Below are 17188 nucleotides of genomic sequence, written 5' to 3' on the forward strand. Positions count from 1 at the left end.
CCACGGACAGAACTAGAGGAAATGGCCACAAACTGAAACACCATAAGTTCCACAGGAACTTAAGGAAAATATTTTTAACAGTGAGGGTGACAGAGCACTGGAACAGGCTGCCCAGAGAGGTTGTGGAGTCTCCTTCTCTGGAGATCTTCAAAACCCGCTTGGACGCAGTCCTGTGCCATGTGCTCTAGGTGACCCTGCGTGTGCAGGGGGGTTGGACTGGATGACCTCTAGAGGTCCCTTCCAACCTTAAGCATTCTATGATTCTATGATTCTATGAATATATTTTTATGGAGAAGAAAGCAAGGGAAAATTATGAAACGGGTGTCCTATTAAATAAGTATAAAGTGGAACTAGCTGAGAGGTATTCAAAGGAATTAGTTTGTCATTCCTTTCTGTTCTCAGTTATCAATAATCTACAATACTTAAGAATTTATGCATAACTTTTTGGAGAGTATTACGCAAGAAGCTGAGAATCTTTTTTGCCTTTAATCCACAGGAGATGTGTGTGACTCTAACCCATGTGAAAATGGTGGTATCTGTCTATTGGGATTAAATGATGACTTCTATTCACATGTGTGTGTCCTGAGGCTTCACAGACCCCAATTGTTCTAGAGCTGTGGAGGTTGGTAAGTGCAAACTTTAAACGTTGGAATAACTATTTCAATATCCCATTTATTTTGGTTGGTGATTGTCTGCTGAGTTTTGTGTAATCGTTGATGCATTGTTTGTTATTGGTGCCTTATCCTTATTTCTACATCATAGAAATCAATGTCATTATTAGAATACAGTTCAACAATATCTCAGAAGTGCATCTGTAAATAAAAATCCCTTATAAAGGTTGTGCTCTACTGAAAAAAAACCCCACATTGTAGTTGTGACTTAACATAACCAATGTTCCTCAGAAATCATTGTTGTTCAAACTCTTCTGAATGTTCTTTAGCGGATTTCAATGATTTAATCTTATTTCAAGCTTGGTTTCCATTAGTTTTATGCCTAGGTTGAGGCAGTAATTGGTTAACGAAGCGAAGTTAGAAAAACAGTATGTGAGAAATCATAATAAAAAACTTCAGAATACAGCTGAGGCTGTAATTGATCATTAAATGACAACATAGATTGCAAGTTGAATGTGTTGAGATTTTGTAATGTGTGTATGCCTCAGACTCCCTGTGAACATGAATGCCAGCTACAAAACATGCAGCAGAGTGCAGAGGAGAAGGTGGCAGAGAGCTCATTATGTCATGGGCCATCCCACTAGCTTCAGTGAAACAGAAGAGCTGCAAGCTGATCAAGTTTATAAATTTTTCTGAAGTGGGTACAAAAGTATATATGATAGAGCCAAATAATAATAAACAGATGCTACTGTTTAAATATCTACAACTTCTGTAGATCTCTTTCTGATAGTCATGGCTATTGCAATAGGAAGATAAAAGATAAAAGAGAAGGCAGTCTTTCTTGTTTGTATTAGGAAAATAAGCTATAGCTGTTGTGACTCTGGGCAGTCTCTCTTATCTGAAAGCCTTGCTTGCTCTGTCTGCCTTTCTTTTGCTGGCAGCCAAACTATTTGATAGTAGTACTGCCTTTCAGGTATTTCATATCTTATATCCATGTTTGTAATTTTTTGATCTGGGTTACACCAATATGCCTCAATGTAAGCTGGTAGAGCTCACGGGTTTTGTTTGTGCCAAAGCAGAAGGACAAAACCAACAGTTTAGCGTAGAGCCTAAGCTTTTACAGACAGCTCGTTGCAGGTACCATAGCTAGTTTCAGCACCTTTTTAACACTAATGATCCTAAAGGTTCTTTTATGTTTTTCATAAATAAAGGCCACAGACAACCCCAATACACTGTTCCAGGATTAAGAATGTCTGTCTTGATGAGGTAACTCTGGCAAAATTTATTCCAGGAACTGATGGGGATATTTTGTTTGTTTTTGAAGATCATATGAAAGCATATTGTGATAACTCCATTGCAACTTACAAGTGAATATTAACAAGGCTTGAAAATATGTGTATATTAACTGAATTCTTCAATCACTTCTACACAATCAAAATCTCAATCTGAGTGGAATAAAACATAAATAAATGATTTGAGAATACAGCTCATATGCAGACATATTACATTTTTAGTTTGCAATACAGAAGGAATAATGAATGGACAACATTTAAATTAAGTGTTTATTAATATTCTTTTTTCAGGTAAAAAAGAGTGTTAATTTCTGCTTTTCCTGCTTGATTATGCTATGTGTATGCAAGCAGAGACTAACTGTAACTTTCTGAGAACTTTAGAAATGGTTCGTGTGGAAGAAAAGAGTAGAAAAAGTGTTTTCTGTTTTCTAGTAAAGGCTTTCTGGGTCTGATGCAGCATTAACTTCCTCTACATAGTTATGAAACCAATGAAAGCTGGTAATCCAAGATAGTACTCTAATTTCTTCTATGAAAATGATAACAAATAATGTAAGCAAAGTAATTATGAGTCAGACTCAGCTGATTTAAACTCTGCAGTGTTTCAATTAGAATAGTTCTTGAAAGGTGGGTCTGGTAGGAGCCAAGCAAAGCACTGCAAGAGTCTGTGTGATCACTTTTATTGAGACTGCTTTTTAGAGGATGTAAGATTGGAGAGACAGTGCTAACAAACATTACTTCCTTTTGGCTTTTTAATGAATTATTGCCAAAAAGTTATTTCTCTTACCCTGTAAAAACTCAAAACATTTTTTTTTCAATTTTCTGTGTAGCTGAACATACTAAGATGGTTGAAATATGGGCGTTTAGGAAGTTAGGACACAGAATAAAAATAAATTGTGGGTAGAGGTGAGAAGAGAGAGGAATCTGTCATTTGTTCCCTTTTTTCTGTTAGTGCTGTACAGCACATGTGGAAAGCAGGTGGATGTTCTGTAAAGCCCTCTCATTAGATGTACCACCATTAGACATTATTCACTGGTGGTGACAGGATACTATTGATCTCCAGATCTTAGCTGGAAAATCACAAATTTTCAAGCAATGTACCTCAGACAGGAGAAGTTCACAGTAACATATAACAGGGTTTTTACATACTGAATCATGGATTAAAATGAGTGAATGCAGATGTTATAAATTAGTATAAAAGAAGAAAGATAGATGCATAAAAATGGATGAAGTTAGGAAAATTAAATCTCTTACCCAAGTTCAGCAATGAAGTTTCAAGATAGTTTGGGTGTTCTATGTATGTTCAAGGGCATAAGAATGTAATGGGAGTTAAAAAATTTATTAGCTTAATAAAGGTAATACATAAAGTAATCTGACATGATCATGGCATTTAATTTCAGGCTAATTCTTACTGGAACTTTTTTTCTAAATATTATCTATGGAAGGTCCTGACTTCTCTGTTATACATCTCTACTATTTTCTACTTTATTTAGCTAGTCAAATTATAAGGTGTTCATATATTTCAAGTTACTAATCATATTCTGATCATAGAATCAGAATCGTACTCCTGCCTTATTTCTTATATTACCTTATACTAAATGCTCTACATAGAATTGTGAAAAGACTTGAGATGGAATGATAGGTTTATAATATTACCCTGTTTGTATAGCCAGGTAGTTTCAATGGGTTTTGTATTCGAATTGATTCTAAATATCTCATAAGCTGGTGGAGGATAAGGTGGAGGGAAGCCGGAAAAATTGCATTCTGATTCTTTGCAATACAGCACATCATCCAGTGAGGCAGAAGAGGATTTAGGTAAACAGATAAGAGCAAAAGGTAATTCTGTCAAACTTTACAAATAGTAGGATGTTTTCCAAAGTAGTGATGACACCAGGGCCTGAATTACTTCCATAGCAGACTTGTATCACTGGCAACATGAATTCTAATACTGATATTGAAATGCATTACAGACAACAAATTGACAGAGATGACATTTAGCTAACACAGGTGTTGCAACTTGGAGCGGGTCAGGAATGCCAGACAGCAACTTCCTAGAAGCTGGAACTGCCTTCATTTATTAGCTTACATGCAGTACATTTATATGATTTTAGCAGTTAGTGATGTAATTACACAGGATCCTAATTGGTAGACAATGATCTAACTAAGACCCTTACAGCCCCCCTTACTTGTTTAGCTCATCCTTTTAGTTCAACAGCTCTTTTATTCCCTCTGACCTTGGTCTACTTCCTTATCTCCTAGTTAGCAGTCCCTTTGTTCTTTCACTGAAACCTGAAGGCTGGAATTGAGCAGGCCGCCTGGGCAGCCACATCCGCGGCTCTCTAACCATTCCTCTACAATTCCCCCTTTTTCTTTAGATTAGGTGACCCCGGGAAGTAAGCCAGCCTTGAGGTGTCAGATTCGGATTGCGTGCAAAAGCAGTTAACAAACGTGACATTAAAGCGCGCAAACAGGTACTCGCAATCATTAAGCCAACTACAAGCAACAGTCCCCATAGTAACAACATTAACAGCGATTTCATCAACAATTTTATCCATCCCCCAATTCCTAACCAGTCCGTTAGTCCGTCTAGACCGAAAAATCCCACATCCTCGTTACTTTCTCCGTATGCTTGATCAAGTCGTGGAGTTGCTGATGGATGGCTGCCGAGTGATCCTGCAAGTCCATACAGCACATCCCATTGAAATCCTGACACCCATGTCCATGAGCAAGAAGCAGGAAATCAATAGTGGCACGGTTTTGTAGCTCAGCATGTTGTACCTGAGACAAGTCATACGACAATTCACTAAGCACAGTACTGGTTGCATTCGCTTGTTTCAAGGCCTAGCAGGCAAGGCGTTCAATATTTCGGTGTGCCCGCGTGGCTGATACTCCGGGGACGAAGGACGCTGCTACAACCTCCCAAGTGCTCCAGAGATCAATGCTATCCTCACATTCTGAGCTAAGAGAGTTCGCTGCTCCTTTTGATTGCCTTAACAGGGTCTTGCTGTTCCCCGGAGGGCCGTGTGGCCAAATCATACTAGGGCGACCAAATGTGCAAGGCCCACCCATAGGCTGGGACGGAATGCCAGCCCAAGCTCGGTTCCCACATATCAAAAACCACCCGGTGGGAAGCTTCCTAGGCCGGATAGTTCCCATATTGTGGGTAACATTTCCATTACACCATTCCTTTTCCCCTCTTGCCTCCTCAAGGGTTTTTGCATACTCATCTTTGAGACCTTCCAGTTCAGCCTCGTATCTACTGTTCTCATTTTCAATTTTCTTCAGTCTGTTTCTCTCCCCTTCTAGTTGAGCCTGGAGACAAGCATTTTCTTGCCTTAAAAGACTATTCTGGGATTCAGTAGAAGACATCTGAACTTTAGTAGAAAGAAGTTCTTCTGTTGCAGCCCGTTCTCTTTCGGCAGCTGCTGCCAAAAGGGCTTGAGATTCACCAAGTCTGTCGGAAAGATTCTTTTCCAATTTTTCCCACGAGGAGGTTTGAGCTCCCAGCGTGGCTTGCAAATTTTCTATCTGCCGGAGCAGTGGCCGTGTAGCAGATGTAACACTTTGGCTCGGTTCTTGGTTCCGACTCTCCTCTTCTTGCAGTCTCTGTTGTAGTTCACTGATTTCCTGCCGTAAGTAGTCCTCTCTTCTTGCTGCCTGTTGTTCTGCACGTTGCAGCGCTAGCCGCAGGTCTGCCACCTGAATCGCCAAAGCTTCTTGTTGCTGCCGTGCCTCATCCTGGGCCTTCTCCAAAGCTAAACCAAGTTCTTCCTTTGCCTTCATTTCCCGACTTAGGGCTGCCTCTTGTGCCTCACTGTCCGTTGTGACATTAGGTTTATGAAGATCTGCAAGTTCCTTGTAAGCACTGTCAAGTGCTGCCTGGACACTTCTGTTCCTTTCTTCAAGATCTTCCACCTCTGCCTGGAGCTTATTAAGATCCTTTTCTTGTCGCTCTACAACACTGTTCAGTTGTTTAATACTGTCTCGATGCTGCTTCTCGAGATCCTCTTTGCCATCAAGTACCTGTTTTAAATGCTGCAATTCCTCTTCCAGTTCCTTAATCTTTTTGTTCTGTTTTGTGTTAGTATTTTCTCTCTCTTTCTCCTTTGCTCTTAGTTTCTTAATAATGTTGGAATTGTGCAGCTGCTGTTTAGAAAGCTTTTCTCCTTCTTCCATTAATCCTTTGATTTGCTCATCTTTTTCTTTCAGTAATTCAGCTGTTTCATTACAATTAAGTCTAGTAGCCAATTCTTCTTTAACATTCTTTACTTCCTTTTTAGCTGCATCCCTTTCTTTGCATGCAAGCTGGAGCTTCTTTTCAGCATCTGCTATTCGCTGAGTTAACTCCTCTTTAAGGGATGAAATGCTATTGCTCTCTTCCTTCATTCTAAGGATTTCATCTTTAAGGTTATCATAAGCTTCCTCCAGCCGTGCCTTTTCTTTACTAGGACTCAATAACTGTGTTTCCCTCTTCTCTAGTTTAGCATGGGTGTTATTCTGGCATCGAGGACACCAAACTCGCCCTTCACTACAGTTTTTTCGGATATGACCCCTCCTTCCACACCTAAAGCACTTAGGGCCATTCGCGTTTTCCCTCTTTCCTTGGTTTCCTCTCGGGCCCACCAAAGGTTGTAGCGCAGTGGCTAAGACACGAAATGCTTGGGCTTGCTGCGCCGCTGAATCAAGCAATGCCTGCTCTACCTGGGTCCCCAAAAACGCTCCTGGGTTTCCCACACCCCGACGGGCAAGTTCTTCAAGCATCTCCTCGAGCGAAACCCCTTGTGGCAAAGTGACCAGAATATCCCTGGTGCGCTTATTAGCATTCTCAACCGCCAAGGTTTGAGCCATAAGTTTCCTCGTTTTCTCATCTAGCGTATCCATTTCCTCCAAGTCCTTAAGCAAGCGGTCAACGAATTCACCAAAGGACTCATTCATACCCTGCTTAATTCCCACGAAGGAAGGGCCTTTCCTCTCCTCAGGTAAGGACATAAAGGCCGATAGGGCAGTTTGCGTCACCAGCCTTAACAGGATGGCAGGATATCGCATTTGCACGTCAATACTGCCATACGGCCCCTGACCCAGCACCGTTTCAACCCGTAATCCCTCCAGCGGATCTCCTTGAGGCTGAGGTATGGCACATTCGCGCGCCACGTGGGCCGCCCACTGTCTTTCCCACAGTAGCAACTGACCAGGTGTCAAAATCAATTTCGCAATCTCTTGACAATCACTAGGGAGAAGCAAATCACTATTAAAGATATAGGATAACATCTGTCTGGATGGCTCACCTTTGACCCCCCCAACGCGCCACCGTATCCCATAACTGGCTCATAATTTTCCAGTCAAACGGATCCCACTTGCCCGCTCCCCCACCTTGGCCATCTGGCTCAAAGGTCACCGGGCACGCCACCCTCATGGCCGGCTCCCATTGACCCTCCAAAATTGCATCTCTAATAACACCGGACCAACGAGAGGAGACCTGTGGACCCGACCCCACACCAGAGGATCCAGACCACCCCTCGCATGTTTTTGGCCCAGCTGCCTGGACTTGATCAAGGGCCCTGGGGGCCTCCCGGAACAGTCGATCAGAGGGTTGGTCCCTGCACCGTTCCGGCGGCTGCTCCTGTGGCCAGTTCCCAGCTGTCCACGCCGGGGGCGGTGGCGCTGTAGGCTGTGCTGGCGACTCGGGAGTCGGAGCTGATCCAGCAAATGCAGGTTCCGGTGGCTCTGACGGGCGACAGGATTGTGACAGTCCTCCTTCGGTAACGCTGTCAAGCAGCTCCCTTGCGGAGCTCTTCGGGGTAGCAATAGCCCCTCGGCCAGGTGCGGCTCGACCAGGAGGCGCTTCCTCCACTTGCATCTGCGTCGCCGCTGCTGCCATCCTCTTTTCAGCCTGCATACGCTTGAGCTGATTCGCCACCTCATGCCAAGTATGACCCAGTTCTTTGGCAGTTTTGCTGCCCTCCAGAGTGGCTTCCCATAATGAGTCCCCTATCTCACGCCACTCTGTTATACTAAAAACAAGTTGTGGCTCCTTTAAATGTCCTTTCTCCCTTGCCCATTTAATCAACTCATATAACTTCTTTGTGCTCACTGCCGCTTCCCTTCTTGCCAGCAAGTCCAGCAGCAGCTGCACACCGGCTTCTCGCTCCATGTGCACGTATACTGGGAGTTCTGCTTCTAACCGTTGCCCCCACGCCGTCTTCCCGTGTGCGCATTCACGGCCGGCTTACCCGCTCCGGTCCACCTTCTTGGTCGGATCACTCGGCTGCACTCGTACTTCTCGCTCGTGTCCCCCGAATACGCGCACCGTTGTGTCAGGTCCGACGCCTTCCCGCACCATTGTGCCAGGTCCCCACGTCGCTTCCGGAATCCCGCACCGTTGTGCCAGGTCCCTGTACTTGTCCCAGTTGGGTTGTCCCTGTGGTCCCTGTTCGGAATTGTGTCCCTGTTCGGAATCGAGTCCCTGTTCGGGCGCCACTTGTTGCAGCTTGGAGCGGGTCAGGAATGCCAGACAGCAACTTCCTAGAAGCTGGAACTGCCTTCGTTTATTAGCTTACATGCAGTACATTTATATGATTTTAGCAGTTAGTGATGTAATTACACAGGATCCTAATTGGTAGACAATGATCTAAGACCCTTACAGCCCCCCTTACTTGTTTAGCTCATCCTTTTAGTTCAACAGCTCTTTTATTCCCTCTGACCTTGGTCTACTTCTTTATCTCCTAGTTAGCAGTCCCTTTGTTCTTTCACTGAAACCTGAAGGCTGGAATTGAGCAGGCCTGCTGGACAGCCACGTCCGCGGCTCTCTAACCCTTCCTCTATACACAGGTATCTTGCAGAAACAATGTAAATCAGAGTACCATAAACTGCTGCTGTTATGCGCAATGAGCAGAACCCATATGCATTGTTCAGGAAAACCACGAATGTGATGGACACTGCTTGAGGGCAGAAATGACAGTGTGCCTATATACTTTGAAATTACATTGGGGAAAATATGAGATTGGGCCTGTGTATTGTGCTGTTTGGTGTATACGGAGGGGAAACACAGCAAAAGAAATACAGGACTGATGATAAAAGCTACAGAAAAGGCCAATTAAGTTTAGCATGCAACAAGGCTGTCAGAATGTATTCAATAAGTGACCGTGCTGTTCATGTTTGAAAAATGAGCAACTTGATACTTTTGATATTTCAAATCTGATACTCAGTAGCTGTCTCTGAGGATAAAATGAACAGGTTTAATCTGCATAAGAGAATAAATTATGTACAACAATAGAAGGTTGGAAGAGCAGCAAGCACATTAGGGTGTACCCTGCAAACAGCCTCCAAAGTTGCCTTCTAGTAGGCTGCTGAGACCCTTTTGGAAGATGTTTTTCACCTTTGCATCAGCTCTCAGCAGTCATTGAGAAGAAGTCAGTATTAAAAAAAACGTGGTAAAACATGTACATGTATTCTAAAAGGATGGAATTTGTATGGTACACATAAATGGTATAATGCTATGATGCACATATTATAGACAACTCGGGTCTAAGTGCAGGATGGTGACTGACAGAAGGGAGGAGAGCCGAAAGGAAAAAAAGATGCCAGTTTTTTGTTTTGTTGTTTTTTTTTGTTCTGTCAAGTGATTTTATTTATAAAAAGAAGTGGGGTTCCTTGTTTATCATACTATAGTCGTTTCCACATCTGTTCAGCCTTTCCAGTTTCCGAGGGAAACTCTTGTGTTGACAGCTACTATATCTGTTAACTGAGCCTGGAAGACAGGAATCAAAGGGTTTTTTTGTGGTATGAAATAAATGTTCAGCAACCAAGATTAAACCCAGAGTGAAACTGCTATAATCTCTTGCCTTTATCGCCTTCTCTGTATGATCTAGGTCTCTGTGTTGCTTGTACTGACTTCTCCCACTAACAGGGCAACATCTTGTTAGCAAAAGTTTGTAAGGATGAAATGTTCCCATTGGTTTCCCATCAGTCTTGCACGTGCTTTTTAATGCTGTGAGCAGAAATGAATGAATGATTTCAAAGATGCATTTATAGTCCCAGAATATATGGCTTCAGGGAGGAATGGATTTTGTTCATGCTTAAGAGGAATTTCCTGTGTTTCAGCTTCTGCCATTTGTCTCTCGTCCTGTTACTAGGTGCAAGTGAGAAGAGTGTGGCTCAGTCTTATTTATTTTCCCCACCGTCAGGTACTAATTCACATTGATGAGATCCCCCAACCCTTCTCTTCTCCAGGTTGAACAAACCCAGCTCTCTTTAGACTCTCCTCACTTGTCAAATGTTCCAACCCCTTAATCACCTTAGGGAAATTAATCATCTCCCGCAGCCTGCTGGCAGCACTCTTCCTAATGCAATACTGTACTCAGTGCAGATTGCCAAGAATAGTGGAAAATGCTTGGCCTATGGGCTCCACATTTCAGCATCTGTTCTCACTGCTGCATTTGTAGTATTATCCAAATTCACTATATTTATTGCCTTCATGACCATGTCTAATAAAGTGACTTGGTCACAGTGTGTCTCACTGCTAACTTGAAGATTTTATTAAATGGTTGTGACTTCTCTGATTAAGTGCCATCATACTTTGATCTTGGTATCGATTTATTAACTTTTGTATAAGTTGCAAAGGAAAGAAGTATCTCTTTTTTGGGGATTTTTTTTCAATAGTTATGTTGGTATAAAAATGAAACAGCAGAATGATGAATTAGATCCATGTTTGTTTAGATGTATAAAAAGTAATCTTATTTCATGGTAGAAGACAACTGTCTTTTGGGAAAATAATGTGATTAGAGGGGTCAGAAAACAAATTCTTCCCTCCTGGGCTCCAGTTATGACACATTTTAAAACTGTGTGGTATGCTGATTTCTCTTGGAATAGGACTAGCTATACCACTAAAGTGCTGGGGTTTTTTGAGCAACTGCTTGTTGCTACAGAGTTCTTGATACTGGCCATTGCTGAGCAATGTAAGAAGTGATTAAATGGAGCCCCATCAGCACAGCACCTGATGAAAATGAGCTGGTCTTGTGTGAATCTGCTTTTTGTTGATTTGTTTCTAGTGGGATATATCCCTAAGGCATTGCTAATTGGTTTGGAGGACAGTCTTGTTTGACTTTCCTTCTGATTAAAATTTGCAATATGAGTATGTGTTACTGAATTTCCTCTTCCTAAGGCTACAGCTGTTGTACATTCCGTATGTTGAGAGTATTCCTCTCAGTGTCTTCTTCTGTAGTCTGTATAGAGAGTGTCAAATCTACAGGGGTTAATGTGGAATTGATTACTCTAAAGCAGTTTTTCTGCAGGAGAAATCACATATTAGGGCACTTGGCTCATTGAGAGATCTTTTCAAGATCTTCAAGATGAAAGATAATGTTGGACTTAAAAGGCAATAAATTGATATCGATAAATAATAAAAAAGACAAATTAAGTCTTATTTGTTAGCTTGTGAGAAGCCCAGGCAGCATATAATATACAAACATCTGAATTGAGCAAAAGGCCCTAATGACATTCATTACAGAAAATGTGATAATCCCACAGCATTTGCACTGTAACATTTGTTCCTGATGTTGCTTACTGTTGTGGAAATAAGGAATGAAGAAAGGTCAAAATTGCTAACATGGGGGATATAGCATCAGTAACTTCATCAAGTAATCTATGAAGCACTTGAATTTTACTGCTGAGTGATATACAATCATGTTCATTTAGACAAGAGCTAATATTTTATTAAAAGAACCTCTGTGTTTGAGTACTGAAACTGAAATTCTTTGAAATAGTATTAAAAAAAAGCAGTTAGTAAACTCCTGGGTTTAATTGGGGTATATCTTTTATGAAGCGTTTTGAAATGTAGATTGTTATCCCATTTCTGCAAGGTGTGTTGCAAGGTGTTCAATCTCAAGATGACCCCCCCACAATGTTTGTAGGTAGTGGAAGGCTTATCACTTTTGCCAAAAAGATGCTGCCAAACAAATGCTACCTTGAAAATCCTGCCGCACTTTTTTTTTTCTACTTGTGAATTTATGATTTGAAAATTGAATAGAAACAAGCTAGAAATGAGTGGTTGTGGTCATACTCTTCAGAGCATTTGTCAAAATATCAGTGGTACATACTGAGGAAGATTTTTCACATGTTTGTGTAATAAAGGAGACAGATGCAAACCATCCAGACTGTTGTTGCTGGAGCTACTGCTCAGGATGAGACCTTGCAAAGATAAATAAGAATGTGAGCATAGGATGGTTTGCAAAACATGTTTCCAGCCCCTTTTTTCCATTGGAGGGATGAAACTCTCAGTAGCAGAGCATGTTTTGGTTAAAAGCTCTAACACAGATGCCTCTAGCATCTTAGGAAAATGTTCAGAAGAGCATGCATGTAGGTCATGCAGAACTGTCGCAAACCAGAGTGGTGTGAATTCTGTCCAAGTGCCAAGGTATTTCCTATGGGAAATTTTAAGTAAATAAGATTAGTCTGCTGGATGCCTGGTGCTCCTGAATTGCAACCAGATTTTGTGCTTAATTACGGTTCCTGTATAATATGTCAAATGTATTACTTGAACTGAACGCCTGGTTGAGAAATACTGTTGCAGCACAAGTTAGAGTCAAAAAAAAAAAAAAAAAAAAGGGATGGAAATAAATATTTTCAGATGGGCCTCTTTGGGAATATCTATAACACCGACATACATAATTTGAGGCACAAACTCTACAGTCTTTCATACCATCTTGGATTCCATGGATTGATTCTACTATGAGACAACCAGTTCTGCAAGTTGAAAAAACTATTAGGAGCATTGACTTAGGCTTGTGTTGGTTATTTTTGTCTCTGAGACTGGAAAAGGTGTAGTAAAGTTCAAGCTAGGTGTTTTGGTGAACCTATGCTTAGGCTTTGTTCATATTTATAATGCTGTGCAGCTTATGTGTCTTGGTGCATAATTGGTGCAAATATGTATAGGTCCAGACTTCTGATCTATGCTTTTGACAAATATATAATTCAAGTATCCATGGGTGTATGAAAGTGTTTGCTGGTTTTTTTCCCAAATGGATGAATACAAGACATGCATATGTAATTCTGATATTCTACACTTACTCTCTCCTTCTCTCCTTACATACTAATGGGGTGGTCAAAATAGACTGTATTATTTTAGGTATTCCATAAAGTAATTTAAATTATATAGACCAGCATTTTCTGCATAGAGAAAAGGATGCAAACATTTTAAATCATCATGGCTGTACTTCATATACATCTGTTTTCTGATCTTATTCTAAATCAATCTATACATGCCAACGTAGAGTGTTACACATGATGTGTGATTATCTTTGGGTAATGTATTTGAGATCCTTTGTACCCACCAAAATGAACATGAGAAGTATGAGTTCCAAATATTTCTGTGCTATCACTCATAACATCCCTCAGTAAGGTGGTATGGAGAGTAGTGCATATGTGACTGATCCAGACCCTTTATTTTCAAGGGAAAGTCCAAGATATCTCTAAATGCCAGAGTCCTTTCTTTTAAGTATCAACCAATGTGTGGTTCCTCGTAAGTTTTTTTTTCAGCAATTACTGTATAGCTTCTGCTGGCTAGGGTCACTGAACTGATCTTTCTAGCTGCAAGCGTAGAAGACACTAGGAAGGATAGAATAGCTGTTGCTGTGATAAGAGCCTTACAGTTTATTCTTTGAAACCATACTTAACAGTTATTAAGGAGTCTTTTATGGTGCAAATGAAAATGAAATACAAGTAGTGTTTCTCTTGTCCATGAAAATGTCTGTGTATTTAAGTGGAATGACTCATGTGTTGTGCAATGTGCTTCACACTTCTGATTTAAATCTAGAAAACAAAGACTTAGTAGCAGAAGCCAGACAAAGCACTAGCCAGAACTGAATTGATTCTGATTAATAAGGAGAACCTGTAACAAATCAGTAGATACTGCTCTACTGTCTTACAGCCTCACTGGTTTCCTCATTGCATGTCAGAGAAGGCTTAGACCTTAGTATAAGCTATATTGCATCTTCAGTTAGCTATTAGAGGTCTGCTGAAGTCTGGTTAGAAGCCACTTCATGCATAATGTTTTTCCTCTCTTCCTCTAACCAAATCATCATGTATTTATTAAGCCTTTTCAAGTACAAACATTTGACAAGTAAGTTAAGAAAGTTGTTAGAGAATATCAGAACAAAAAAAAAAAAAAGGTTTTGCATTCATAGAAACATAGAATTGTTAAGGTTGGAAAGGACTTCTCGTGATCATCTAGTCTAACCCCCCTGCACACACAGGGTCACCTAGAGCATATGGCACAGGACTGCATCCAAGCGGGTTTTGAAGATCTCCAGAGAAGGAGACTCCACAACCTCTCTGGGCAGCCTGTTCCAGTGCTCTGTCACCCTCACTGTTAAGAAATTTTTCCTTAAGTTCCTGTGGAACTTTTGGCCAACAAGTAAGAAAAATAATTACAGCTAAAACTCAGTGTACTCAGTTTACTATTACCTGAAAATAAACAACACTTTGCTGAGTTGTGAATATGGTGAAGTATATAGTGCATTGGATTAAACAAAAGGTAGATGCATTCATGGGTTTCTGCATGTGTGTGTGGAAGTAAGATGGGGGTAGTAAGGGTGTGAAATAATGAGAAAACAGAGGCATAGCAATATCTCCAAATACAAATGTATTCTTTTTGAGAGAAATGAGGGAGGATTTGTTTTGATTAAAAATTCTTACTTCCCTCCTTCGCTTAGCTTCGTCAACTTTTTAATTATCAGTTATATTCGTTATGAGCAGTCTAATGAGGGCAGAACTTGGTCCTGTAAGATTAATTTTTGGAGATAAGAAAATTGCATTGTCAGTGTCACTTGATTTACTCAAAAATATGACTGACTGGGGCATAATTTGTAAGGGGAACTATAATGGCCATAAAAACAAAATATTTAATTTCAGCTTTTGCTGGCATGAAATAAGAAACATCTGCAGGAGTCATTAGCTCATAGCTGAACAATACATTATCTTAAGTCAGCAATAAAATTCAGCAGTGGATTAACTTTGTCCTTACTAGTGGTGTCATTGGGATCGGTCTTAGTTATATAGAGCACACCCTGACCAATGCAGTATAACAAAGGGAATTAAGTGTATCAATCATAAGTTATATATTCTTCCAAAATAATGGCATGTTCATCATTTGCCCTCAGGGTGGAAGAGAAGACCTGAGCACTTTAAAAAAAAGAATTAATAATCCAACAATAAAGAGATTAATTATGTTTCAAGTACTACACCTTAATATACAAAGACCCAGAGACCAGGAAATAGTTTTCCAAAATAAGGGAACAGAATATTAAAATAGCAGGCTATGAATCTTGATACTATTTGGAATGGTAATGGATGTGTGAAGCATTTCTTTCATACATCTTCCCTTTAAACAGATAAAGGATTAAATTGCAGACTTCTGGCATTACTAAGGTCAAACTGACAGCAGTACTTTTAAAAAAAGATCACGCTCCTATTTTGGAAAATTAATATTAGAACTGCAATAATCTGTTTAATCGAAATTGAATTTAATGGTGTATTTTTTGTATATAATTTAATTTGCCACTGAATTTAATTTCCTATTCTGCCTGTAACAAACTGCATTGTATGTGTGTTTCTAGTGAGCTCTGTTCATTCCAGTATAGTCCATGGTAACTCCACTGTTTTTCTGGATGTGGCAGCCCTAAATCACAGCCTTTTGTTGCCTACTTCCCTGTTTTCTGTGAAAATTTTCTTGCTGACTTCACTTCTAGAGGGCTGATTGCCTTGTAAGGCACATGGTGTTAGTGAATGTCTTTGGTGTACCCAAGAGGAAAGCTGCATTTTCTGTGCTGAAGTGCCTTGGCTTGACAGGGAAGGTGAGAGTCTCCCTAAAATCTGGGAAAAGTCTGCTGGCTGCATAGCAGAAGAGTTGGAAAGGGCAGGCAGGGAGAGAGAGACTTAAAAGTATAGTTTGTATCTTTCTATTATGTTAGTTCTAGTATTTGCATAAGAATTTAGCTAATGTTGCTTTATAAGCACAGATTTTTTTCATGTCATTAGCCAGCATGTGGTACATGAGACATAGTGGTAGCTGTCTGTTTGGTGAGAGTAGGAACAACAAGAGAATGTGATTAATAAGGAACCCAGAGTGCAGTACATGAAACATAATGGCAAAGGTCTACCTGGTGAGAAAAAAATTGATGAAAAGAACATGATTAAAAGGAATCAACACAGTACCTAGCAAAACAGCTAGGGATCAGCAAAGAAGAGGGAATTGTTTCCATAGCATTCAAGTGAAACTTCAGGAAAATTGCCTCTTACTGATAAGCGCTGTATGGATTTAGTCCTTAGGACTAGGAATTTTCATCCTATGGGAATATAGGAAGTTTGTATGTGCACATATATATATAAACACACGTTTATACATACATGCATGTATATATACACATATATACATACACATGTATATATATGAAGAACCTGTAGAAAGACCTCAGAATAGTAGCAGTAGTAGTAGTTCTGTAGGTCTAGTTCAAAAGCAAATGTTTTTGGACTCGGCTTCCTACATTTGAAGGCAGTGTGGTGATGGTGTCACTGAGATGGCAAATGTCATGGTTCAGGGAAAGCAGGAGAGAATTGCCCAGTTTATGGGAATGTATCATAAACAAAATGATTTAATATTCCTCTTCTATAGAACTATAGCAAGAGGTAACAAAAAAAGCAATGTATTCAGTAGCTACTGTGTTAAGCAGTTTCCAAAGTAGTGCAGTATATTTGCGGTACTCTTTAATATATGTGTACCATGAGGATTGAGTGATCAAAGTCTGTTATTCGCTAGTATGCAAGTAAATTCCAGTTGAATTCCTGATGGACTATGAAGTTTCATCAACGTTATGACTGGAACAGACTCTTGGGAAGTATAGTGTGATCTTCTGTAAATCACGGGGCATCAAGTGAGGACACTTGCATGTGTGATACACGTGAAGAGGAGGAGAATTTAATATTGGAGATTTGATTAGGTGAGAAATGCTCAGATGATCTAGCTGGCAATCGGTACTCTAAAAATAGTTGGAAAATGTCAGTGTTTTGATTATCCAAATATCAGGACAAATTTGTTCCTGACCACTAATCTGACCAACGGCAAGGTCCGATGTACAGTTCGGTACAACTCTGCATCTGGAAAGCCACAGCCTCTAATTTACAGTTCAGTTGCTGAACTTTATTGTATCTTTGTTATCAAGATAAGGAAAAGCTTCTCAGTTTTGGATTTATTTTCTATATGGAACTACTGATGGATAGTGATCAGGTGATCTCTCT

General features: G+C 40.4%; 1 protein-coding gene across 1 annotated transcript in view; it reads left to right on the forward strand.

The window, feature by feature from the left end:
* Positions 1-496: 496 nt before the first annotated feature.
* Positions 497-17188, forward strand: part of LOC104569029 (EGF-like repeat and discoidin I-like domain-containing protein 3) — a gene marked incomplete at its 5' end in the record, with an annotated part of 167844 nt that continues 151152 nt past the window's right edge. Inside the window, 2 exon segments of the mRNA XM_088522745.1 lie at positions 497-585; positions 587-626. Of these exon segments, the coding sequence (XP_088378871.1) occupies positions 497-585; positions 587-626 (129 nt within the window).

Source organism: Tinamus guttatus, unplaced genomic scaffold (assembly GCF_059628265.1).
Source record: "Tinamus guttatus ecotype Peru unplaced genomic scaffold, ASM5962826v1 Tinamus_guttatus_pri_ptg000158l, whole genome shotgun sequence".
In the NCBI taxonomy this organism is placed as follows: Eukaryota; Metazoa; Chordata; class Aves; order Tinamiformes; family Tinamidae; genus Tinamus; species Tinamus guttatus.